This window comes from Mangifera indica, unplaced genomic scaffold (genome assembly GCF_011075055.1).
Source record: "Mangifera indica cultivar Alphonso unplaced genomic scaffold, CATAS_Mindica_2.1 Un_0023, whole genome shotgun sequence".
Taxonomy (NCBI): Eukaryota; Viridiplantae; Streptophyta; class Magnoliopsida; order Sapindales; family Anacardiaceae; genus Mangifera; species Mangifera indica.
In genome coordinates this window covers 219,485-245,059 of record NW_025401115.1, presented here as the reverse complement: position 1 = coordinate 245,059, position 25,575 = coordinate 219,485, and the positions used below count along the sequence as shown (strand labels likewise).

Genomic DNA, 25,575 nt, shown 5'->3' with positions numbered 1-25,575 from the left:
AAATTAGAGGTATTTTTTTCTAATTAGTAGAAATTTATTCATAAAATCTATTAAAATTTTGTGTGAAGTTGATAAAAAAGATAAAAAAGTCCAAATTTTGTTGAAGTTAAATAACAATTTTCCCAAAAAAAATTTAAATTTTTTTATCTATCTCTAATTAATAATTAAAAAACTAAAAATTATAAAAGTTACTTACACAACATAATCTTATTCTTGCCTACTAGCCATTATGCCTCTCTTGCTACAACCATCCTTCCAAGATTCATCCAATTACGAAACTATCTCCTTCGAAGATTACACAAAAAATAATAATAATAATAACTACAAAAGAAAAATGAAATAATCAACAATTTGATTGTCCAAAAAAATCAGTCCATTACCAATTCCCAATCGAACAAAACAAATTAAACAAACAAAATCACCTACACTAAAACTCAACTATTCTTTCACAAGGATTTGCTTATCCAAAAACAATACTAACCCAATTCCAACTCTGCCACAAAACCAAAAAAATATTAAAATAAAGTAATTCTTCAAACTATTAATAATAACAAGAAGATTAGAATCCGTAACACGAGATAAAACGAGCACAAAATAAACTATAAAAAATCTAATTCCACGAGTCACGAGAATCCGGCAAAAAGGTTATCCACATTATTTGGAAGTTGTGATAAATCTAGTTTAATTAGTCATTCATTTTCATTGTGGATTCTTTTGTGGCATGTCTTGCCATGGTAGAGGAGGTCAAGGAGTGAGTTTACGTGACATGGCAAAAGGGGAGGAGTGGGCGGTTTGTGTGATGGGGGTGGCATAGAGAGGGTTGGGCTACATTTGAGGATGGAGGATGGAGGATGGGAAGCCAAGTTACAATGGGGAAGATGATAGGTGGTGGTTGTCATGGTGGGTGATAGTTTAAGAATAAAAGAGAATGGAAGATTTTTATGTTTTCTGTAAATCCATTGTCTCTTCGTAGGTGTTTTTTGGCAGTTACGAACAATGTTATATGCACTCATAAAAAAAGAAAGATAGGGAATAAAAAAGACAAATGTAAAGTAGTTCTGATGAAAAAATATACTTTTTTTGGGATAAAATTAGGGTTGTAAGTGAATTTAATCTTATTATATATGAACAATGTTATATACACTCATATTTAAGTATTATTTGGATATCACTAAATATATCAATATATGATTAAATATTATTATTTTTTAAATCAATCATATAATAACAAAATATTTGAATATCTAATTAGATATATAAAATTTGGTGAAAATAATTTTATTGATTATATATTATACAAAGTGACAATAACATTATTTGATTGTTAAAAATATTGTATGACTTTAACAGGTGGCTTGGAAAATGAATTTTTCAACCATGAAGAGTGCAAAGTAGTTTTATCAAAGTTCAGGTGGGAAACATAATTTGGCCATTAAATTAATTAGTGATTTGAGGCAGACATGGGATGAAATTATTATAAAGAATGGGGAGAGGTGTGAGCGAGAGGCCTTGTAGTTGACAATTTCAAGATCTAATCCCAAGGTTCTTCCATCTTGGTTTGGGATTTCGTGCGGCATTCAAATTCTTTAGGAGAAAATGTTATCATAACTATGTATTTTCTTTATTAATTCCTTCTATTATAATTTAATTACTAATTGTTTTGAAGCTAAAGGAAGATTTTGATGTATCTTAAAGAGTTTTTTTTTGTAATATAAAAAATATTTTATATTTATTAAGATGTTATAAAAATTGTTAATTATCTTAGGGAAGAATAAAATTAACCCCATAATATAACTAATAATACCCACTAAAGTAAGATGTCTAACCTCCATCACCTTATAATACATACTTTGAAGGAGAATATTATAGCAATTAAATTATGTTAATTAAAATAGGGGCAGAAAGGCATGGGCAAACAGTCCCAACCCTAGAGCTGGAAAGTATTAATAGCCTTTATTAATTAACATATAAAAAAACGAAAGGCAATAAGAAAAAATAGAAATCATTATTATATGTATTATATACATAGAAACAGTTTCCCAGGGATAACAATAGTCTTCTAAAATGAAGTGGGGATGGAATTTGATTCTTATAGTATTAAATTAAAGTCAAAACTTTAGATGCGTCTAATACTACGTCTTTGAGATGAGGGAATTGACTTTGGCTTCTCAAAAACACCATTAATATTGAAGAGATTCTTCTTCTTGTTTTTTTCAATAATGGATCCTCCTCAGAGAAATCAAGAAGATAATCCATTAATGGACATTAATCTTTCTCTCAGAGTAGAAGAAAAAACTCAAAATCAAATTGAAGATGATCCAGAAAATGAAGAACAGGAAGAAAATATTCAAGTCGAATCTCAAGATAAAGAAGAAGATGATTTACCAGCTGAATTAACCTTGAAGGGAAACAATAACAAGACTGAAGAGGTATGTTTAATTATACTTTAAAATTCTAAGCTATGATAATAATTCATATAACTTCATAATAATTTAGCTATATAAATATTTTATACATAATTCATATTTGTGCTATAGTTATCTGTATTGCAAAAGGAGATGAATCGCATGAAGGTGGAAAACGAAATGTTGAAGAAGATAGTAGAGCAAACAATGAAAGATTATTATGATCTTCAAATGAAATTCTTAGTTATCCAACAAAGCACTACCAAAAACAAGGTAATTTCAATTTAATTTCTACTTGATTTATATATGTTCAACTAGATTATTCACTTATTCCTTTTTAGGATCCACAAATGCTTCTTTCACTTCATGGTAATGAACAAGAAATTGCAAAGATGGGTTCAAAAGATTTAGATATGAAAAATCAGGAACTAGGGTTATCGTTGAGATTGAATCAGATTGAAAGAGAGGATATTTTTAAGGAAGCTGCAGCCACAAGCGTTTCACCCCTTCAAAAGAACAATAAGCGTCAACGGGGAGAATTATCAGGAATTACAGGTCATGTTTCCTTGCCACCAAACAGAAAAGCTAGGGTTTCAGTCAGAGCAAGATGCCAAGGAGCAACTGTGAGTTTCATATATTCAGTTCGACTTTATATTATATTATATTATGAACCCTAATTAGATATTCAAATTTTGAGTTTGAGTTTTGTTAATCGCAGATGAATGATGGATGCCAATGGAGAAAATATGGACAAAAAATTGCCAAAGCAAATCCTTGCCCACGCGCCTACTATCGTTGCACAGTTGCTCCGGGATGCCCAGTAAGAAAACAGGTAAATTTATGCATCGATTAATGCTAAAAGATATTTTTAAAAATTAAAATGTTAAAATTCAAATAATAAATAATTTTGAATTCATTGACGTGTGTTTGGTGTTGGAATGTAATTAGGTGCAACGATGCTTAGAGGACATGTCGATTCTGATTACAACCTACGAAGGAAACCACAATCATCCTCTTCCAGTTGGTGCAACTGCCATGGCTTCAACGGCAGCCTCCTTTATGTTGCTTGATTCAACTAATCCTCTCACTGCAGATACCATTAACACACAAAATTTCACCCAAAATTCTCCTTTTCATCAGGGTTCTTTCATGAACGCTAATTCTCATCATTCATCCAACTATGCAAACGGAAACCCTAATGATCCAACCAAAGGAATCGTTTTCGACCTCGCAAATTCCTTTCCAATGGCCAGCTCTTCTTCAGCTCCACCATGGTTCTCTTGAATTAATAGCAGTAAAATGTAGTTTAATTAATTAGTTATATTACTTTATACTGCGCAACTTTTATTAATTGTACTTATGATCCTAAATTTAGGGTTGCTGTTGCGGCTCCTAAAACATCTCTCAATTATTATTAATTCCTTCTTTAATTAGTTTCTAGGAATTAATAAGTAGACTGGCAGCTGTTGAAGCAACGTGCAATTGGGATATTTAATTATCTCATTTCATCTTTCAGCAACCTAGCTCTAATCGATCCATTCATCATGCGATGCCATGAAGAATCTGAGGAATATCTTGTTGAAGAAATTTGTAGGGGTTTAACACATGTTGGATGATATCATTATACATGCTGCAGTTGTTTTTCTTCTTTTTATCTTTCTTTTTTCTTGTTTTCTTTAATTTTAGTGAGATCTTTTTTTGTACTTGATTTGATTTCACACATATTATAAAATAATTAGAATAAGTTTAGAGTGTGCGTTCTCAAAATTGGTATCCAAATATTAGATTTATGCACATTTAAGTGTTATATTTTATTAGGGAAGAACAATATAATATATACACATTTTTAATATATAATTTGAGTATATAGATGATATGTCATTATATGATTGGATGTTATTTAATATTTAAATTTAAAATTATGCAATCACATAGTGACATATTATCTGTATACTCAAATTATATACTAAAAATATATACATATAGTTTTATTAACAAGGGAATTAATTCAATTACTCAAATGGGGTTTACACTTTTAAACTAACGCTTCAGGGATTATATAGAAATAGTTAAGAAAATAAACTAAACACTCATACACCCTTATCCTAATATTATGTAAACCATAGCCCTTTCATCTTATTTCTATCAACATTTTCAACAAAAACTAACTTAAAAGCACGAAATCTAGCAAGAATTTTGTCTTAATATAAGTAAGCCTTTTTTATGTGGCTTATTTTTTTTTTTCAACATCTCAATTGAATTTGATCAAAATTTGTTTGAAATGTTAAGAATTCATGGTGTAGGGGCATTTTTGCTCCCAATATGCATAAGTTTAAATTTAATCTCAACATTAATTCTCCATTGTTTTTGAGAATTTGAGTTAGAACTTTGGTATATGAACTTGTTTATTAAGAGTAGTTGTGAATTTTGAAAGATCGAATGACCTAAGGAGAGGAAGGGGGTTGAATTAGGTATTTTAAAATAATTTTTACCAAATTAAATAATTAAACCAATTTATGTAACTTAATGAATGTTTACTATTTTTAATACAATTTATGAAAATGTCAAAAGATATTTCAAATAATCAGTACAATCAAAATAATATATAATACAAAATATGAATTTAAGAGATCAGAAAATCTAACAAGCAATTTATAATCATTCAACGCAACCCAACCTAGGTTCACTCTTTCAAGTTATCTCCCTTGAAGTATTACACTAATCCTTAGTTGATAAAACCCTAAACAAACTTTTCTTCATAATACAAATAGTTTTCAAAGTGCTATTAATTTTTACAAGTATAAGAGCCCACTTTCTCTCATTAAAAATCTCTAACCTTACCAAGAGTGAATCTCACTCTTTTACAATACGAATTTTTAAAAAGATCAAGTTTAAAAACTTTTTCAAAGAGTATATATGAAATTTTTAACTTAGTACAATTCAATACAAATGAAATCAAGAAAGTTTATAAGCAAGGTTTTTGATTAAAGAGAAGGATTTGCAAGTAAGTAGCTCAAGAGTGTTTTGCTCTCAAATATATCAAAGTTCTTAGTTGTCAAAAGTCATTCCCAAGTGAATTTAATTGAGTTTATATAGAAAAAAATGAGAAAAGTTATCATTATTCACAAAACTAGTTGTTTTAATTTTCTAGAAATGTAAAATTTGGTTGACTGGATGTAATTCGGTCAACTAAATGTGATGTGACACTTTTGTGGCATCCACATGGTAGTAACAATTAGAAAATTCATTATCTGAATGCATGGCTTCTGAATAACCCACAACCACAATAAAAAATTTTCTTCTACTCATATTTGATCAAACAAATTTATTGCAATTTACCCCTTAAAATTTTTAAAAATTATAATGTCCCTCTTCAGACTTTGAAAAATGACAATTTAACTCATTTTGAAAAACTTTTTCAAAAATAACTTTAAGATATGATAATCTAGTCTATAAAACTTTATAATTTCAAATGAGTTATTGAAATTTGATAAAAATTTACTTAACTTATTAAATTTGAAAAGTGACATTTAAATCAAAAATTTGAAAGATAGGAAAAATATCAATTTAACCTATTTATGAAAAATTTATTCAAGCCCAAATTTGAGATATGATATATTAGTTCATAAAACTTCATAATTTCAAATGTGTTTTTGGAATTTGACAAAAATCTATTTAACTTATTAAGTTTGAAAAATAACATTTTAGCCCAAAAATTTGAAAGATTTGAAAACAATTTTTTGAGTGAGCTTTCATAAGTAAATAAATATTTTAATTAAGACTAATATTTTAAAATTACAAAAACCATCTACATAAACTTGAGGATTTTTTTCAAATTTTCAAAAATTCTTCATTTGAGTTTTGCTTTTGATTTCCCACTTTGATCCTCCTTCAAATGCATTAGGTGAATTCTTACCATCTAAAACTCACACTCAAGTAAAGTCATCAGTTAATATGATTAGAGACATATTAGTTTGTTATCATCAAAATAAAAATATAATGACTCATTGAGTCAACAAATTTGAGTTAATATTTGTGTAAAATATGAAAAAATTGCAAACAGACACAAGGTAGAAGTAATTGCGCTTATTATTTATAAGTCTAATGTCAATATTATTTTTTCATTAATTCACCATTTTTATTGTGAATCTAACTTAGAAGTATGATTTTTAACATTGTGTTTGCTTTATTTCTCCATTTTTTTTTAAATAAAGGATCAATGTCAATTTGAGTTAAAATTTGTGTAAAATGTCAAGAAATTGTGGCTAGACCTTTTTTGTAGGTAGGCTTGAGTAGGCCTAATGGACTAAAATGCAAAGTTTTAAACCTTTAGGGGTAATTGACAATTCGTGTTTGTATAGGGTTCATTTTGATATTTTATAAATAGGGTTGGACTATATTTTAACATGTGAAATTTCATATGATATATTTCATAAGTATTTTGCATATTTTCATTGTATATTTAAGGATCTTACAAATGTAATAACCAATTTTTTTCTACCGTGAGATTTTTGACCATGTCTGAAGTAGTATTTATATATGACACCCTTAGACGATTCCCATATCAATAAAGCACAAGAGATATATTGAGTTTATGTGTGTCTCACATCATTTTCTGAATAAATTATATCAAGTAAAGATCATGAAAGGATTAGTGGGAGAAAATAATAATAAAGTTATTGTAAATCATGATTTGATATGATATTTATTTTTATTTCTTTTTAGATTAAGCCCTTATCTTTAAAGTGATTTCAAGATTAATTTAGCTATTAATCACATTGCTTTATTTTATCTTATAACGAACAATTGATGACAAATGATAATCGTCAAAAGGATTGAGATAAAAAAATTTATATTTTTGTGTCATCAATCAACTTACTTTATATTGTTATATGGCAAAGTTCTTTGTGGATCAAAACTCACATATATAATATTCGAAAGTATAGTCAATGATAAATTGATATATGCTACACTAATCTATAATATAAGAAAAAGTCTCAAATACGACATGATTTATTCTAAAACTCATAAATTAAAAACATAAGTTTATATCTGTTATGACTCTCATAACCTGTCTAAGTTTCAATAACAAAATCTTTTAATTTCGACAATCACAATTAAGGTTCATAATAGTATTAATCAAGTCACATACTTCCATATTTAATAAAAACAAACTAAACAGTTATGAACATAATTATTAGTATTATATAAGATACGATACATATTATACGATATGATTGATAAGGCCATTAATTGTTACTATTTTGATTTATAATTCCCTTGTGTTGTGTGAAAATTTGATTCAATCTAATGGAATTACTTATCTTTTTGCTTTTAGGAAGCTTTAAGCATTTTTGGAATAAGTTGGGCTAAAAAGATGAAAAACTGGAGCAGATCTATTAAACTGGAATTTCTGTAATGCAGACTAGGTGTGGGCACGTGAAAGATGAGAGCAGAATTCAGAAAACAGATCTGAACGCCCAGATCAATTGCAAGAGTCCACAAATATTAAGATTTGCTTCCTAGGAAAGGAATAATCACCAGCTGGAAAAGAGGATTAATTGAGCTAGATAAGGAAGGATATTTTTGGAGGAAGGATATACATTAAAGATACATATCTTTTCCTTTCTTTTTGGGAAGATATGTATCACTTTGCTTGATTGGATTAGGAGATTAAGATTGACTTTCAATTTCCAGATTTTTAGTAGGAAGACAATATATATACTCTTATTTTTATTTGAGAATTATCAACCATTGTACTTAGAGAATTAGAGAGAAAAACATGGTCTGCAGTGGCTGAATAATTTATCTTGGTTGAAAGGATCTGAAACCATGGAACTACAATGATTGTGAGATTTATTTTTGTTCTTTAATTTATCTTTTAATTATTTGAGTATTGGTTATCTTTCTGAATTATTTTTCATGATTGTGTTGGTTGATTTCTAAAGTGCACAATTAGTTTATCAATTAATATAATCTATTGCTAGTTTAGGTGTTGAATCCGTAATTGTTCAATCCATCTAATCGAAGTGACAACTAGGTTTATCGTTTGTTGCGTCAGAAACTTTAAATCCTAGGAAAATAATCAACTAGATTAAATGTAATGTCGTACGTTTTTGTTGTCTTGCTTCGTTAGTCTTTCTAATTCGTAATGCTATTGTTTAATTAAATTCGAGATCGTATCCGAATTATTAATCAATAAGGGTTAATTGGAATACATGTTTTTGGTTAACTAATCGTAAAGAATGATAGGTAAATTTAATACCACAACGAATATTTGAATAATTAATTTGATATTTTTGGTTTCGATGATCAATCATAGTTCCAAGGGTGGATGTGACCGAAGACCAAGGTTTGTTAAATCGATTTATTCCTTTTAGATTATTTTACTAAATTTTTAATTAGTGTTTTTCATTATAATTTGCATTCACTTCAAAACCCCCCTTTTTATTTATTTGTTTCGATTTATTTGTGACGACATACTAATCAAAGCTCTTCGAGGGAACGATCCCTACTTTCCTTGACTACATTTTTGTTGTAGGAATTTAGGATTTAATTTGGGTGTCAACGACAGCACGTACCAAATTTTGACGCCGTTGTCGGGGAGTTTTTAATTTGTATGTTCATTACGCGATCTTCGAAACAAGCTAGTTTACAATTTGATCCAGAAATTGAAAAGACTGCAAAAGGGCTGAGGAAAGAAGCAAAAAGGAGACTGTAAACACACATATTTGCTTGTGAAACAGAGGAAAACATGGCTGAAAATCAGACTTTAAGAGAGCTTGTTGCTCCAGATTTGAATCAACAACCACATTGCATTACTTTTTCGAATTTAGATGTTAATACTACCTTTGAACTAAAATTTGGACTAATCCATCTTTTACCTATTTTTCGTGGCTCTGCAGGTGAAGATCCTCATAAACATTTGAAAGAATTTCATGTGGTGTGCAATGGAATGAAACCGAATGAAGTAACAGAAGAACAAATCAAGATGAGGGATTTTCCATTTTCTTTGAAAGATGATGCGCAAGATTGGTTGTATTATCTACCCTCTGGAAGTATCACTACTTGGTATGAGATGAAAAGATTATTTCTGCAGAAATTTTTTCCAGCATCAAAAGCAGCCAGCATAAGGAAAGAAATCTGTGGCATTAGGCAACAGAGTGGAGAGTCTTTATACGAATACTGGGAGTGCTTTAAAAAACTATGTGCGAGCTGTCCACATCACCAAATTAGTGACCAGCTGCTTATTCAATATTTTTACGAAGGACTTTTATCAAATGAGAGAAATATGATTAATGCAACGAGTGGTGGAGCATTGGCTGACAAAACACCTGAAGCAGCCCGAAATTTAATTGCAAATATGGCGTCGAATTCATAACAATTTGGGAATAGATTAGACCATTCGTCTCGGCGTGTCAATGAGGTAAATGTATCTTCTCTTGAGAGACGACTTGATGATCTAACTACTCTTATACGTCAAATGGTTGTAGGAAAAATGGAGGTGACAAAAGTTTACGGAATCTGTTCATTGGGAGGACATCCAACTGATATGTGCCCAACACTTCAGGATGACTACTCTGAACAAGCTAATGCAATAGGTGGATTTTTAGGACAGTAGCAGCGAAATCATAATTATAATCCTTATTCGAATACCTACAACTCAGGTTGGAGAGATCATACTAATTTTCGGTATGGGAATGCACATGCGAATCAGCCTTCAAATAACTTTCAACCATACCAATAGCCTTATATTCCTAGACAGTAGCAACCAACTCAAAATTCTGATTAAGGTACATCTCTTGAAGATATTGTTAAAAATTTGGCTACTAACACTGTGAAATTTCAGTAGGAAACCAAAACCAGCATTCAAAATCTGAAAAATCAAATGAGCCAGATGGCTACTGCAATCAATAGGCTAGAAGCACAAAATTCAAGCAAACTGTCGTCACAAACTGTGATGAACCCAAAGGAGAATGTTAGTGTCATAATGTTGAGGAGTGGAAAAGAGTTGGAGATGCCAATTAAAGCACAACTTGCACCAACACAGCCAGCAGAAAACAGAGAAAAATTGGCAGCAAAAAATAATTCTTCTGAAAAGGTAGCAATAGGTAAATATCTTTCGTTCAGCGAATACAAACTTGTTCCTCCTTTTCCTGAAGCTTTAAAACTGAAGTACGAACGTAATGCGGATTTATATGAGACCTTTCGAGAGTGTGAAGTCAATATTCCACTGTTTGATGCAATAAAACAAGTGCCTCGCTATGCTAAATTTTTGAAAGAGCTGTGTACATTGAAAAGAAAGCAAAAACTCAAAAGGTATGAAAAAATAAGGGTAGGAGAAAATGTTTCAGCCATAATTCGTAAAAATCTTCCTGAAAAATGCAAAGATCCAGGTATGTTTTGCATCCCTTGCACAATAGGAGGCACAAAAATTGAAAAAACCATGTTAGATTTAGGAGCATCTATTAATGTAATGTCATATTCTATTTATTCTACTCTTAATCTTGGACCTTTAGAAAAAACTGGCACAGTTATTCAGTTGGCCGATAAATCAAATGTATATCCTAAGGGGTTAATTGAAGATGTTCTTGTTCAAGTTAATGATAAATTAATTTTTTCAACTGATTTTTATGTTCTTGACATGGAAAATAATGACCAATCTGCACCTATTTTGCTAGGAAGACCTTTTCTGAAAACAGCTAAAACAAAAATTGATGTTCACAAAGGCACACTGACCATGGAGTTTGATGGTGAAGCTGTCCAATTTAATATTTATGATGCTATGAAATATCCTGATGTGGATTTTCCTGTGTATTCAGTTGATTTAATTGATTCTCTAGTGCAGGATATACTTGATGGTGATGATCAGTTAAAGGTGGCTAACCATAAAAATATTTTGAAAGAAAGAGATGAATTTAAATTAATTTCAGATGTGCAGAATGCAGTGGCAGAGATGAATGAGTGCAGAGAGCTGAAAAATACAGTAGAGATTCAAAGCTTAACGGCATCAAAAGTATTTAAAGTTAATGGCCATAGACTCAAACCGTTTTACAAAGGAATGCCAATTGAAAACATCAGAGAAGTGGAGCTGAAAGATCCCGGATAAATAGATGAAGGCATTATGTCGAGCCGACGACTATAAACAAAGGCGTTACTTGGGAGGCAACCCAAGCTTTCAATCTTATTTTGATTAATGCTTAAATTTTAATTTTCTAGACATTTATTTTTAATTTCAGTTTATGTGTTTCAATTTTAGTTTTAAATTTCAGTTTTATGATTTTTGGATATTTAATTAGCAATTATTTTATGATTTTCGCTTAGGTTTATTTTAATTTATTTTCATGTTACTGTTCAATCGTCTTCTTCCTCCTGCAGGTTCCAGTAAGCTGTTTGTAAATGTTCATAGGGAAGAAATCTGCATTTTGATATTCTGGAACTAGGTTATGTGCTTCCGTCAAAAGTCTAGCTTCTGCTTTGCTATTTTCTTAAATTCAAGGGGGCCATATGATTTAGTGTAATTATAAGGTTGGGTTTATATGCTTCCAGAGACCATATTCGCCAAACCTACGCTTCACAATTTCTCTCCAACTAAAATAAAAAAACCTAACAGTCCTTGCCGCATTCTGCAACGCCATGCTTAGAACCTGTTCACAGCATCAAAGAGCAGCAAAATCTCCCCATAGAGGCCTCCTACACCAGAGTCGTCATCAGAATCCGAAGAATCCTCCATCAATTGCAACTCTTCATAATGCGAACTACTGTTTCTTTTCCCTAAATCCAGAGAAGCTTTCTTTCCCTTTTCTTTTAAATCTCAGCTTTCATTATTATATGTTTTGTTTAAACATTGAGGACAATGTTTAGTTTAAGTGTGGGGGAGGGTTTATTTGTGTTTTATTTTTCTGCTATTTACTATTCTGTCTTTCAGTTCTATTTTTTTTTCTGCTCTGTTCTTATGTTTTATTCTTCTGTTTTGCTTTCAGTTTATTCTGTCTACCTGTTTTATTTTTCTGTCAGTTTTTTTTTTGTTCTGTCTTCTTTGTGTTATGCTTATTCTGGTATGCCTTGTTTTGCTTTGTGTATGTTGCTGCTCCTTGCTGGATAAAGTTTGATTTTTATTAATATGGTAGCTAGTGTGTCCTACCCTGTTTTTAGTCAGCCAACCAGTTCCATTAATCTCACTTTGATTGAATTAATTTGTATGCATGCCTTGGGGATTTAGTTGATTCAATAGGAGAGCATTGTACACACTGATTTGTTAGACTAATTAGGGGTATGCACTTAAACAAATTTTGATAATTGAGTGCTAGAGTTTGTTTGAAGTTAAGGTGAATTTATTTATCCCGTGAGTTTTGAGCTGAAAAAGATTGAAACATACATATCAATATATATTTTTCTTTGATGAGTGATATTCTCCCATGTGAATATATCTCTAGAATTTGCTTTGAACCGTTTTGAGACCATATTGGTATGTGCATGCATGAAAATGATAAAGGCATTCTTGTTTAAAACCTTTAGCTTAAAAAGCCAACCGATTTTAATTTCCCTAGTTAGCCCCTTGAGCCTTACAAAGACCTTGATTCTTTGTACTGAAACCATATGACAAACCCAAGCCTTCAAGTAAAGATCCTCACCCAACCATAAAAATGAGCAAGGCATTTAAACTTAAATTTGTTGCTTGGTGAATTTGTTATCTTGAGAAATTTAAGTGTGGGGGAAAAGGGAACTTAATTGTATAAGAAGAGATGATGAAAAGAAGTTGGCATGGAGAGTGCAATTGAGATTGCCTTATGTTGTTATCTTTGCTACCCAATTCTCTTAGTTATTCAAGAAAAAAAAAAAGGAAAGAAAAGAAAAAATGTTGTACATAAAAGAAAAATAAAAAGAAAAAAAAAAGACAGAAAAAAAAAAGAAAAAAAAAAGGAAGTTGAAAAAGAGAGAAGAGAAAGATAATAACAAGTAGCAAAGAAATGTGGTGAATGTGATGGTTTTAGCTTTACATTTTTGTTCTGCTTAGGTGTTTAAATACTTTGTTAATGTTCATGGTTTTAACCTTTTGTATCCATTAATCCTCACCTTGACCCAAAGCCCTATTACAACCTAAAATAAAGTCCTTTTGATTTATGCATGTATATAATCTAAGTGGTGGAGATTTGGTGCATAAGCAAACCTATGGTAGAATGTTTGCAGTGGAAGAATTTGGGCGAAACACCAAACCATTAAACACGTGAGTGATAAACGTGAGGAGATTCACCAAAGCTTTATACATGCTTTAGAATGCGATTGTCTTGATTTGTCTTTGTGCATACTTCCTTGTAAAGTTTGATAATGATGTGTGTTGATGTTTGAATCTTGGTTGGGTTGAATCTTAAGGTACGCACACTTTTTGGTATCGTGAGAAAAGAGATTGATGGAACATTCTTGTGTTTGCTTTGTTTTTGTTTTTGTTTTACTCAAGGACGAGCAAAAGATAAGTGTGGGGGAATTTGATAAGGCCATTAATTGTTACTATTTTAATTTATAATTCCCTTATGTTGTGTGGAAATTTGATTCAATCTAATGGAATTACTTATCTTTTTGCTTTTAGGAAGCTTTAAGCATTTTTGGAATAAGTTGGGCTAAAAAGATGAAAAACTGGAGTAGATCTATTAAACTGGAATTTCTGTAATGCAGACTAGGCGTGGGCATGTGAAAGATGAGAGCAGAATTCAGAAAATAGATCTGAACGCCCAGATCAATTGCAAGAGTCCACAAAATATTAAGATTTGCTTCCTAGGAAAGGGATAATCACCAGCTGGAAAAGAGGATTAATTGAGCTAGATAAGGAAGGATATTTTTGGAGGAAGGATATACATTAAAGATACATATCTTTTCCTTTCTTTTTGGGAAGATATGTATCACTTTGCTTTATTGAATTAGGAGATTAAGATTGACTTTCAATTTCCAGATTTTTAGTAGGAAGACAATATATATACTCTTATTTTTATTTGAGAATTATCAACCATTGTACTTAGAGAATTAGAGAGAAAAACATGGTCTGCAGTGGCTGAATAATTTATCTTGGTTGAAGGGATCTGAAACCATGGAACTACAATGATTGTGAGATTTATTTTTGTTCTTTAATGCATCTTTTAATTATTTGAGTATTGGTTATCTTTCTGAATTATTTTTCATGATTGTGTTGGTTGATTTCTAAAGTGCACAATTAGTTTATCAATTAATATAATCTATTGCTAGTTTAGGTGTTGAATCCGTAATTGTTCAATCCATCTAATCGAAGTGACAACTAGGTTTATTGTTTGTTGCGTCAGAAACTTTAAATCCTAGGAAAATAATCAACTAGATTAAATGCAATGTCGTACGTTTTTGTTGTCTTGCTTCGTTAGTCTTTCTAATTCGTAATGCTATTGTTTAATTAAATTCGAGATCGTATCCGAATTATTAATCAATAAGGGTTAATTGGAATACATGTTTTTGATTAACTAATCGTAAGGAATGACAGGTAAATTTAATACCACAACGAATATTTGAATAATTAATTTGATATTTTTGGTTTCGATGATCAATCGTAGTTCCAAGGGTGGATGTGACCGAAGACCAAGGTTTGTTAAATCGATTTATTCCTTTTAGATTATTTTACTGAATTTTTAATTAGTGTTTTTCATTATAATTTGCATTCACTTCAAAACCCCCCTTTTTATTTATTTGTTTCGATTTATTTGTGACGACATACTAATCAAAGCTCTTCGAGGGAACGATCCCTACTTTCCTTTACTACATTTTTGTTGTAGGAATTTAGAATTTAATTTGGGTGTCAACGACAGCACATACCACAGTTAAAAACTATATATATCATATGTAGAAAAGTTAAACAAGAGACATTTCAAACATTTTATTGCCATTATAGTTTTGTAATATAGTTTCCTATCCATATTCTTATGATGATATCACTATCATACACTTAAGCTTTCGATATTTTTGATTGATTTCCAATATAAAAACATATTGTCTTTTTTTTTCTTTTATGTCTCTTTATATATATGTGTGTGTGTGTGTGTGTGTGTGTGTGTGTATGTATTTATGACTTAGGATTGAACAATTATACATATATTTAATGTACTAAAAAGTGATAGTTGGATTAATTACTTTATAAAACATGAATTGACTGGATTGATTAATCTATAAGATGGCTTTGATGACGAGGCTAAGAAATGAAATATAAGATGACTGGATTGATTAATTACTTTACTTGTGTAATTCAATCTATTTGTCAAATGATATCTCCTCGAGGCTAAGAAATAGATTAAGTGTCTCCCTCGAGGAACCTTTTATACACATAGACTGACTTTTTGTCAACTAGACGATATTAGATTGAACACTAACTCAATCTCACTGTGGCCACAAATTCATATAGTCATTGTTATCTATCAGTGGGCCTATATCTAAGATATCGGCTCTTATGCTCGAAAGTGACAAATCTATTGATCTATTATAACCTTCATACATATATTGATATAACCGATTACCACCTGTCTAACAACTGACTATAAATATTATGTTGAGTTGGAGTCAAACTATAATGTTCATTATATAAGATAATTCAATGATCTTAAATCTAAGGATTACATATATTTCTATTTATTAAAAAGATATATTTCATTAAAGAATAAAATATATATATATATATATATATATATATATATATATATATATATATATATATATATATATATATATATATATATATATATATATATGGAATTCAAAGTATCTAATTTAATATCTCGAAGAAATCTTCAAATTTCTATAAATGTTAATGTATAAGTAACCAAACGAATAAAATATAATTGACAATATGAATAGGAGAAAACCTACAAAATGTACTAAGGTGCTCAAAAAACACAAAATAAGCCACGTAATGTTTTAAAAGAGAGAAGAGAAAATATATATAAAAGAAAAGATACCATATAATATTTTATTTAAAAAATTATATAAAAAAGTGGGGTCTTCGACCTATTTTCTTTCCATCTTAAAACACTTTCTGGGTTAAAATGTTAAAGAATGGAGGTTTTTCTCTACATATTACATTATTCTTGTGATATGTTTACAATCCAATTATCATATAAAGATAGAGTAATTAAGAAATTACATGAACTAAGTTGTTCATTTGGCATATTTTATCATGAAAGGACATATTGGTGTCAATTACATAAATTTTATATTCTCTCAGAAGTAAATTGTTAAAATTCATTAGTTCTTAATTAAATTAGAAAATAATCTGCATACTATAGAAAAGATTTCTAATCAAAATTGTTAAACTTTTTTCATTAATTTTTTTAATTACTAAAAATATTTAAGTAAAAGAATTCATTTGTTTTTGTGTTTTCTAAGAAGAGGAAGAAGATGCATAGGTAAAGAATATTTTGTGTTTTGTAACATGAATGGTTACAGAACAAAGAAAAGAATTTGTTAAAGGAAAAAGACAAGGTTAATATTGGAATTCAGACAGTTACTTTTGTTTGATTATAAATATTTTTGATGGACTTAATTACCAACTCATGGGCCACCAAGGTACGGGCCTATATGTTGTCGGGCTCAGCCCAATTAAATCCAACTTACCCTAAAAATAAAAACCCCTCTACTCGAGCGAGCACCAACAAAGCAGAAGGGTTTCATTATAAGTCTTTTTTTTGTTCGTTGAATTGAAGTAAAATTTATAATATAAACAAAAACAGAAACCCTAAATGGGAAGCACGGCAGTAGAGAATCAGAAAACTGCCGAAGAGCTCCAGCGAGAGATCGACGAGCTCCATCGCCAGCAGCGAGAGGTGATTCTTCGTCGTTAACTTTTATCTGTTAATCCATCCTTTTGATATAATTTTTATTAATATTTTTTTGTTGATTGAATTTGTAACAGATTACGGAAAGGCTTCGGGACCCGCGAGGACTCCGTAGAGGAGCCTTGTCTGGTGCTGGCCCTCGAAATTTCGCCGCCAATGGATCACGCCAGCGTGGCTTTTCTCGACCTGTAATTACTTAAGTTTTCTTTTGTTTCATGTACAATTGTTGAGAATGTGTTATGTTGATGAGGATGCGTTAGTTTCAGGCTGATAGGACTGACGTTGAAGATCAACCTCCAGCTAAAAGAAGACTCTTGTCAGCCGTTGTTAAGGTTAGACATGGAACAATTTTTATTATGTTGCGTATTTCTTCAATTCAACATTTGCTCTGTTGTTTATTTCATTTAAAGTTTCGGTTTACATAAGAATTTGAGGTGGAGTTTTAATCAGGTATTGTTTACTTTCTTGTTGGGATTATAGAGTTGAGCAAAAGGAACAACAGTTAAATTTTATACAAAATTGTATTTTTCTTGACTGATTGATTTCCTAATTGTTGATTTCATTGAAAGTTTTGATTTGCACAAGAATTTGAGGTGGACTTTTCTTTCTACATTATTTTATTTTTGGTTTAGAATGTAGAGAGGAAAAAAAGGTACAACAGTTAAATTCATACAACATTGTATTTCCATGAGTTATTGGTATTTGACTTAGTGATTGTTTAGTTAATCAAATGGAAATCTTTGTTATATTTCTCTTTAAAGTTATTCTTATTTATATTGGCAAATTTATAATTAAAGATTAATTGTACTGTGTTTTATTTGGTTATGAAGTTGGATGATGGAGAGATCACTGAGCATGCTGAGGCAATGAAGGAGGCAGGTCAAGAAGGAACTGTGGCAGCTAATCAGAGTGATAGGAAGCCTACTGATTTGCAGCATGGGGGCTGGTCCAGAAGGGATGGACATCAGAAAGTTGCAAAGATGGTAGTTTGATAATGTCTCTTGTTTTGTTGAAAATTGTTTAGCTAAGACTATATGTTGTAATACTTTGTTTTGTTTGTAGGATGATTCAATGCCAGTAATGGAGCATGTTCCTCGAGTTTTGCCAAAAGATGAGGATCCAAGTTTGGTTAATAGAAATAAGAGAATGCTGGGACAACTTTTGGGGACTTTGGAGGTATGTGTTGACATTTGCTTGAGCTTTTTACTTTTTTTATTGAAACTAGATTTACTTTAACACGGAGTCTGGTAGGAAATATCTGGTTCAAGTAATTTATTGGAAAACATGATTCTACAGCTCTTTCTCTTATGTTAATGTGATTTTTTTTTTAATTTATACAAAAACTTAAGTACTGCCAGAAATATCTGAAAACTGAGAAAATAACAATTGGTTTTAGAATACTATAGTCCTAGAACAATACTGCAATAACCAGCTCAACAATTCATGCTTCGTCATTTTTTTTAGTACCATCTCCTTTCAACCTTATTAGCTTCATGCTGCCCATTATAATAATTAGTACTTTTTTTTATGAATCTTTTGGATGATTGCATGGTGCTATTAAATGTACCTATATTGGTCTCTCGTTTATTTTTAGAAGCATACACATTATTAGAAGAAAGTAACTACAACAATTGAAAAAGTTTCTGGAAGATGGGAAATTAGGGCTATAACTAAAAATGTTAATAAAAAATACTTATAGTGGGATTAATAGGTTTAATCTGAGAATTAGAAGTATAAAGACACTCTTATTGTTTGTAGCATAATTCAAATTCATATACGCTGTCAAAGTTACATCAACTACTGCTCCAATGTTGAGTAAGACAGTGTCCAAAATAGATTCAATTGAAACAAGTAAAGATGCTTCATTAAAGTGGAGAATACAACAATTATACCATTAGCATTTTTAGTTTGGTGCTAAGATAAATGTTAGCTTTTTGTTTATAGTTTTATTCCTGCTGACCTTTTTTTTTTTAAATTTCTGCCAGAAATTCAGGAAAGAAGATATGCAGCTTTCGGGATCGGAGGCATACAGGCAGAGGTCAAATGCTTTGCAAAGAGTAAGCGTACACCACCCTATATCTTCATCTAAATGAAAGTAACAATTAAATAGTGAGAATTTTCTGAGAGATTCTATAAAATTCAAAAATTATTTGGGAACCTATAAAATGAATTGTAACACAGTTTTTCTATCTTCATTTCTGTGGATATTGTTTGTAGTTTATTGGTTTTCATACTGATTTTGAATCATGGTTAAAGTCTCTTAGTATCTTATTTTAAGCTGTAAACTTTTTGGAAACCTAGAGTTTCAAAGTGAAACCACTTGATTTGTCCAAACTTTCTTAGGCTGAGCAAAGAGCACGTGAAGAAAGTGAGAGGCTGAGACTTCAAGAGCGTGAGCAAATTGCAGAAAAGAGGAGGAGAGATCTGGTTAGTTTCTAATTATACTACTTTTATTTATATTAAAGAATCCTTAAATGGATTTATTTTTTCTGTTTGCTAAAGCAAGTGAATATTTCTTACTATTTGTTTTTCATTATTCTGTGTCAGACTCTTAGGGCTCGTGTTGCAGCAAAGGCAGAAGAGAAGAAGTTGGAATTGCTATTTCTACAGTGGAGTGAGCACCGTAAAAAGCTTAGCAATTTCATAAGGTATTCATTTATTTGACTATTTTGGTCTAGAATTTAAATGCAATCCTTTGTATTCTAAGATGAGGGAAAGTAGAAATTTTGAGAAAATATGTTTGTTGAAATGTTTTCAAAAATAGTTTAGAGATGCAATCTTAAAATCTGAAAACAAATAATAATCATTTTCTTTGTTTATCATAGTTTTTAGCTGTGAAAATAGTTTCTGAAAATCGTATGAGAATTGTTTTCTCATATTTTATATATTACGTAAAACCCATGTTTTAATTTTATCTTATTGTTTTTGGAAATAACTTTCTGATCACAAATCAGACAAGCTCTAATATTTTCATGCCATTATTCACATTCTGACTCAAATCTTTCTATGGATTCATTTTTGGCTGCAGGTTATTTTTAATTTTGGTCCAAAAAAGTGTCCATATTCACAATTTTATTGAGACAAAGATAAGTTTCTGTTCATGTGTACAGTGGTGTTGAAGCTACTAAATCAGTGAATGCTTCCTGCAGAAGTTGAGTTTTTTCTAAATTATATTTTAATTTTATTATCTAAGTTGTTTTATTGTGGGATTTATAGGACCAAATCGGAGCCTCCAATTTATTATTTACCTGCCAAACCGCTGGATGAAGATGCAATCTCACTAGAGCAGCATAGGGAACAGGTGACATTCCTTTTTTTATTTAACTAATAGTATGTAGCTGATGTTCACTAATAGAATGGGCTATATATAGAGAGAGAGAGACACACACACACACAATCCATCATAACATTCAGCCTATATATATTAATATTAACCAAAAAAGGAAAGAAAAGAAACAAAATTGAAATAAATATTCTTACAATCACAACTTCATTGAAGGGCCTGGATGTGTGTTTCAGCATTTGTGTGACAATCATTGCACTCTGTGCCTGAAAGAGTTCCCTGCAAAATTGATTGTTAGGGGAAGGTGGGCAGTTGTGTCTCATTTTCTGCCATTGAGAATTACAACAATCATCTTCTGCACATCACTTTTTAGCCTATTTCTCCTAGTGTGTGTAGGAAGCTTAGAAGATGTATTTATTGACAGATTTAGGCACTATTAATTGAATTTCAATATGTTCTTGTGCATGGGAAGCGAAGTTTAGAAGAGTGGGATCTCATGCGCCATTTCGTACTTTCTCATTATTTTGAAAACAATGTTCTTAATATTACGTGAAGACTAATTTAGGGGCCATATTGCTTGCTTAATGTATATTTGGGATCATTTAGATGTTTAGGGAAAATCTCACATATCTGTTCATCAATGCATGTAAATATCCAGGAATTTTCAGAATGGAAAGCTGCTAGAAGGGAAGAACTATCGAAATATCAGAAGCAAATCTCTGAACAGTATGTTGCAAACGTTGAGAAGGAACTGGAGCGGTGGCAAAATGCAAGAAAAGCTAGGAAAGCAAACAATGATATGTTAAACTTGCAGGAAACAATGGACAAAGAATTGGACAGTCATCGGCTTGAGCATGGTCCAAAATCAAGGAAGATTCCAGGTGGTAGCAATAATGACGAAGATGAAGAGGACGTGGAAGATATCAATGTTGGGGAGGATGATATGATGGACGATGTGCTGGATGTTGAGGATAACAGGAGAACAGATGAATCTTCCAAGGCAGATGCTGGTATTATTACCAGCCCACATCCTGAAAATATAGAAAGTGGTAACTGAAGCCATTCATTCCTTCACACCTTTCTTTTAAGTTGCTATTAATAAGACTATTTTGTAATTATTTCTTTTAATATCTAATATTGGAGAACAAAAGATTTTGATAATATTTACTTATTAACGGTGTTTTGATTGATTAATTTATACTATTTAGGAGTGTTGATGCATAAATTCCAATGTTTAGGATGTAGAATACTTTCACATGTTTTTGCTTCCAAGATTGTAAGATTAATTATATATTTTGGACAAATTTCATCTCCATTTTTTGTCACATGATCTTACTGTTTGAAACCAGTAACCTTCAGGGGGGAATTTAAACTATAATCCCCAATAAAATTGATGGATTTATTTGGTGTTATACATGTGGTGTCTTTCCACCATGTAAAGTCAATAAATGCTGGCTTTGATGGATGATAGTTGTGAACAAATTAGTTGGATATATCAAATGAAGATGAGAGGCAACATTTATTGCGTTGGGTGAAAATTTGTCCATATAATGCATTGTAATTGGTACATGGACACCGTCTAAAAGAATTTAATCTTTCTTTCATTTCTTCTTTATTTCTCCTTTCATTCTTCTTCTGCATAAGCGTTCCTTTAATTACAAAATCTTTTACTCATAATTTTTTTATCACATCTATAATATGTTATCGGTATAAAAAGTTCAAGTATATTTTAATATTTGTTATTTTTTAATTATGTTATTATTTTGTTTGTATATTACAAATATGAATATTCTAGTAATGATATTCTCTTGTTTGTAAAATACAAATTATAAAATTTTTAATTTCTGTTATTCTTTTATTTAATTTTTTGTATATAATTGTATTATATTTGTAACTTGAATTTTACAAAATCATGAATCTAGATTTAAAGTTTTATATATTATTTGCAAACGAAGTTTGTCAAATCGTGAAAATATATAATTATATATATGGACTCGAAGTCTCAAATTTCATTAAAATATTTAATTGTTTTATATTAACTATATCACATTTGTAGCTTGAAATTTGTATAAATTGTAAAAAATATGGAGTTGAAGTTCAAAATATAATCAGAATTCTGAATATTTATTACAAGAACAGAAGTTTTGTAAATATAGGATAATGTTTGAACCTGAAGTTTCGAAAATTAATCCCAAAATTTTCTTTGCAAAACTAGTTGTTTTACAAATATGAGATAATATATGAATATAAAGTTTCAAAGATTAACTTATATATATTATCTATAAAACCAAAAGTTTTGTAAATATAACAATATTTGAACTTGAAGTTTTTAAAATTGGATGAATAATATTAAATAGGCATTTACACGATTCTCCATCTAGAATTTATGAGTCTTGAGAAAGTGATTAAATAAAATCTCTCAAAAGGACAAATCTAAAATCACTATTTTACCAACATCATATCCTTGAAGAATTGCAAGCCGAATATTTGGATATAATAATATATCTATTAAATTCATGGAAAAATTTGAAAGATAAATTTTAATATCAGATTCAATAATACTTTCAATGGCTTTGTAATTTAATACAACCCTATAATGTTTAAAATTATTTCTCTGATTGAGATAATGTGAAAAAAAAAGTATTCTCTACATTTTATTTTTTTATAATAATGGCAAGCAGTAGCAATTTTGAAAGAAGAAATGGCCAAAGGACTATTTCCCACCCAAGGTATATTACATTCTCAAGTTTTCCCTCTTTAACTTTGATATTCTCAAATACGCACCCATGAGCAGTTTAAATTAACGGAACCTTAACCCCCTAAAATTTTATCTCTTTTTAACCCCCTAAACTTTAAAAACTAAAAGTTCCCCTAGCCTAAATTTTAAAAAATGGCAGTTTCCTCCTAAGGTTTCGTTTCAAGATCTTCGAAGCCATTTCTGACTCCATTGCCAACGGTCTCTTTCTCTCGAAGCTTTCTCTCCCTCCGACGGTCTCTCTCCACCCATTTGAACGCTCGATCGACGTCAGAGGAGACGTCTTCCCAAAACACGAAGATGACAACTTTGTCTTTGTTTGGGAGGACGAAGAACTTTGTCTTCCCCGACAAAGTTCTTCGTCTTTCACGGCTCCTCCGATGTCGATCGAACGTCCAAATGGATGGAGAGAGATCATCGGAGGAGAGGAAGAAGCCACCATCAATGGAGTCGAAAATCGTGTCGGAGATCTCGAAACAAAACCTTAGGGGGAAACTATCATTTTTGAAAACTTAGGCTGGAGGAAATTTTTAGTTTTTAAAGTTTAGGGGGGCAAAAAGAGATAAAATTTTAGGGGTTAGGGTTTCGTTAATTTTAATTGCTTCTGGATGGGTATTTAGGATTATCAAAGTTAAAAGGAAAAAACTTGAGAATATAGCATACCTTGGGTGGGAAATAGTCCTTTAGCCAAAAGAAATTCTAAATTAATATTTTCTTATTAATGAAAAACCATCAAACTCATCTCACAAGTACTGTATTGTTCCTTGAAATGAAGGTAATTACCAGAAGTAGTTATCATGGGTGTGAGCAAGATCATGGATGAAATAATTTTCGATCTGAAGATGGTTATAATAGAAAATTTTAGTCATTTCACTAGAAGTAAACTAAGATTGAAATAAAATAAAGAATAATATAGAGCAAACCACAAAATAATATAGACGTGATCATAAATGTTATTAGTTGTATATTTGTAATACACATAAACAATGGGTGGATTTATATTAAAAATTCATAAAAATTAAATTTATTAATAATTTAAATCTCATCGATCTAATAAATCTTGATGTTCAAAACTTCTTTCAAGAATAAAAATATAGGTCATTTGACTAGTGACATAAATGTCTAAGATTTTTATAATTAACATTCATCATATATAATTATTTTGGGGTCGTGAATATTATTTTGTGTTTTATTATGATGTTCTCCTTCCTTTAACTATTTTGTGTATGTTATGATTAACATGATTTTTAAATGAAAAGATATGGACTCTAACCGTTTTATGATATATTGACTCGTATTTTTTAGATTTTCGAAGGATTTTTTGATTATTGCCATTCTAGGGTTTTTCAACTTTTAGAATTCGAATTTCAGTTTTGTTTTTTCAAATTTAACCGTTTTACGATATATCGACTCGTATTTTTCAGATTTCTGAAGAATTTTTTGATTGTTACCATTCTAGGGTATTTTAACTTTTAGAATTCGAATTTCATCATTTTACAATATATCAACTCATGCTTAAATATATACATCTATATAACCACTGAAATCACATATCCATATATAACCACATATAAAGTATATCGTACACATATGCACATACAATAAATATATACATCTAAACATAGGAAGAACGATAAATAAACAATGAGTCAACTAAATATACATCCGTGAGCTACTCGATACAGTGAAAATACAACTGCGCCGCTAAACGTCGACGCATAGAGGTAAACGACTCTCGGGGAAAAGCATAGCTCTATGACAACGCCAAACACTCAAAAAATCGTAACATAAACACGCCACAGTCACCGGAGCCCAATCCCTACTGAGGGACATTCGTCGCTCAATGCAAAGTGAGAGAATCACGTCGTGGAGTCATCCCAGAAGCTATCCAAAAACTCGTCGCATCTAATAACGCGGGAATAAATGTCAAATACGCTCACATGCGCTGCTCAAGAGTCTCTATATTCCCCGAATATGATACCTCTGAATCGTATACCGTAATCGACCACTCACGAAAATCTATAACTCCGGTGACCCAATATGCGTTGTCGAAGTTTATAAGGATGTAAACCTATAAACAGTGACAAATTTTAGTTAATTATCATTGTCGCCCACTAATTCAATGTAATAGAAATATATATATATACTATACCTGATCGACCATCCCTCATGGTTTGTACAACAATCCTAGGGTGTACGCTGCGTCAACCATCCTTGTGAAGAGCCCTGAAAACTCAAACTCGTCAATCGATGTAGTCTGCCAACTCTTTCAAGCCATCTCAATATGGCCTC

General features: G+C 30.7%; 2 protein-coding genes and 1 non-coding gene across 4 annotated transcripts; all 3 read left to right on the top strand.

Moving 5' to 3' along the window:
• The first annotated feature begins 2,220 nt into the window (after positions 1-2,220).
• LOC123206080 (probable WRKY transcription factor 9) lies at positions 2,221-4,050 on the top strand. Its single transcript, XM_044623197.1, has 5 exons — positions 2,221-2,429; positions 2,538-2,678; positions 2,747-3,028; positions 3,124-3,237; positions 3,354-4,050. The coding sequence occupies exons 1-5, from the start codon at positions 2,259-2,261 to the stop codon at positions 3,687-3,689; spliced, it is 1,044 nt and encodes a 347-aa protein (XP_044479132.1). The 5' UTR covers positions 2,221-2,258; the 3' UTR covers positions 3,690-4,050.
• A 13,022-nt stretch (positions 4,051-17,072) lies between these two features.
• Positions 17,073-21,689, top strand: LOC123206062 (pinin-like). Of its 2 annotated transcripts, none has more exons than XM_044623158.1 (10): positions 17,073-17,233; positions 17,323-17,433; positions 17,512-17,577; positions 18,076-18,228; positions 18,308-18,421; positions 19,231-19,302; positions 19,589-19,672; positions 19,793-19,893; positions 20,462-20,546; positions 21,187-21,689. In XM_044623158.1, exons 1-10 carry the CDS (start codon positions 17,150-17,152, stop codon positions 21,583-21,585), a joined length of 1,269 nt encoding a protein of 422 aa, XP_044479093.1. In that variant the 5' UTR covers positions 17,073-17,149; the 3' UTR covers positions 21,586-21,689. The 2 variants fall into 2 exon arrangements, with proteins under 2 accessions (XP_044479093.1, XP_044479092.1); XM_044623157.1 differs by having other exon boundaries at positions 17,506-17,577.
• On the top strand, positions 20,743-20,893 carry LOC123206082. The gene has a single exon (XR_006499942.1). It is a non-coding gene; the product is annotated as a small nucleolar RNA snoR135 (small nucleolar RNA).
• Positions 21,690-25,575: the final 3,886 nt, after the last annotated feature.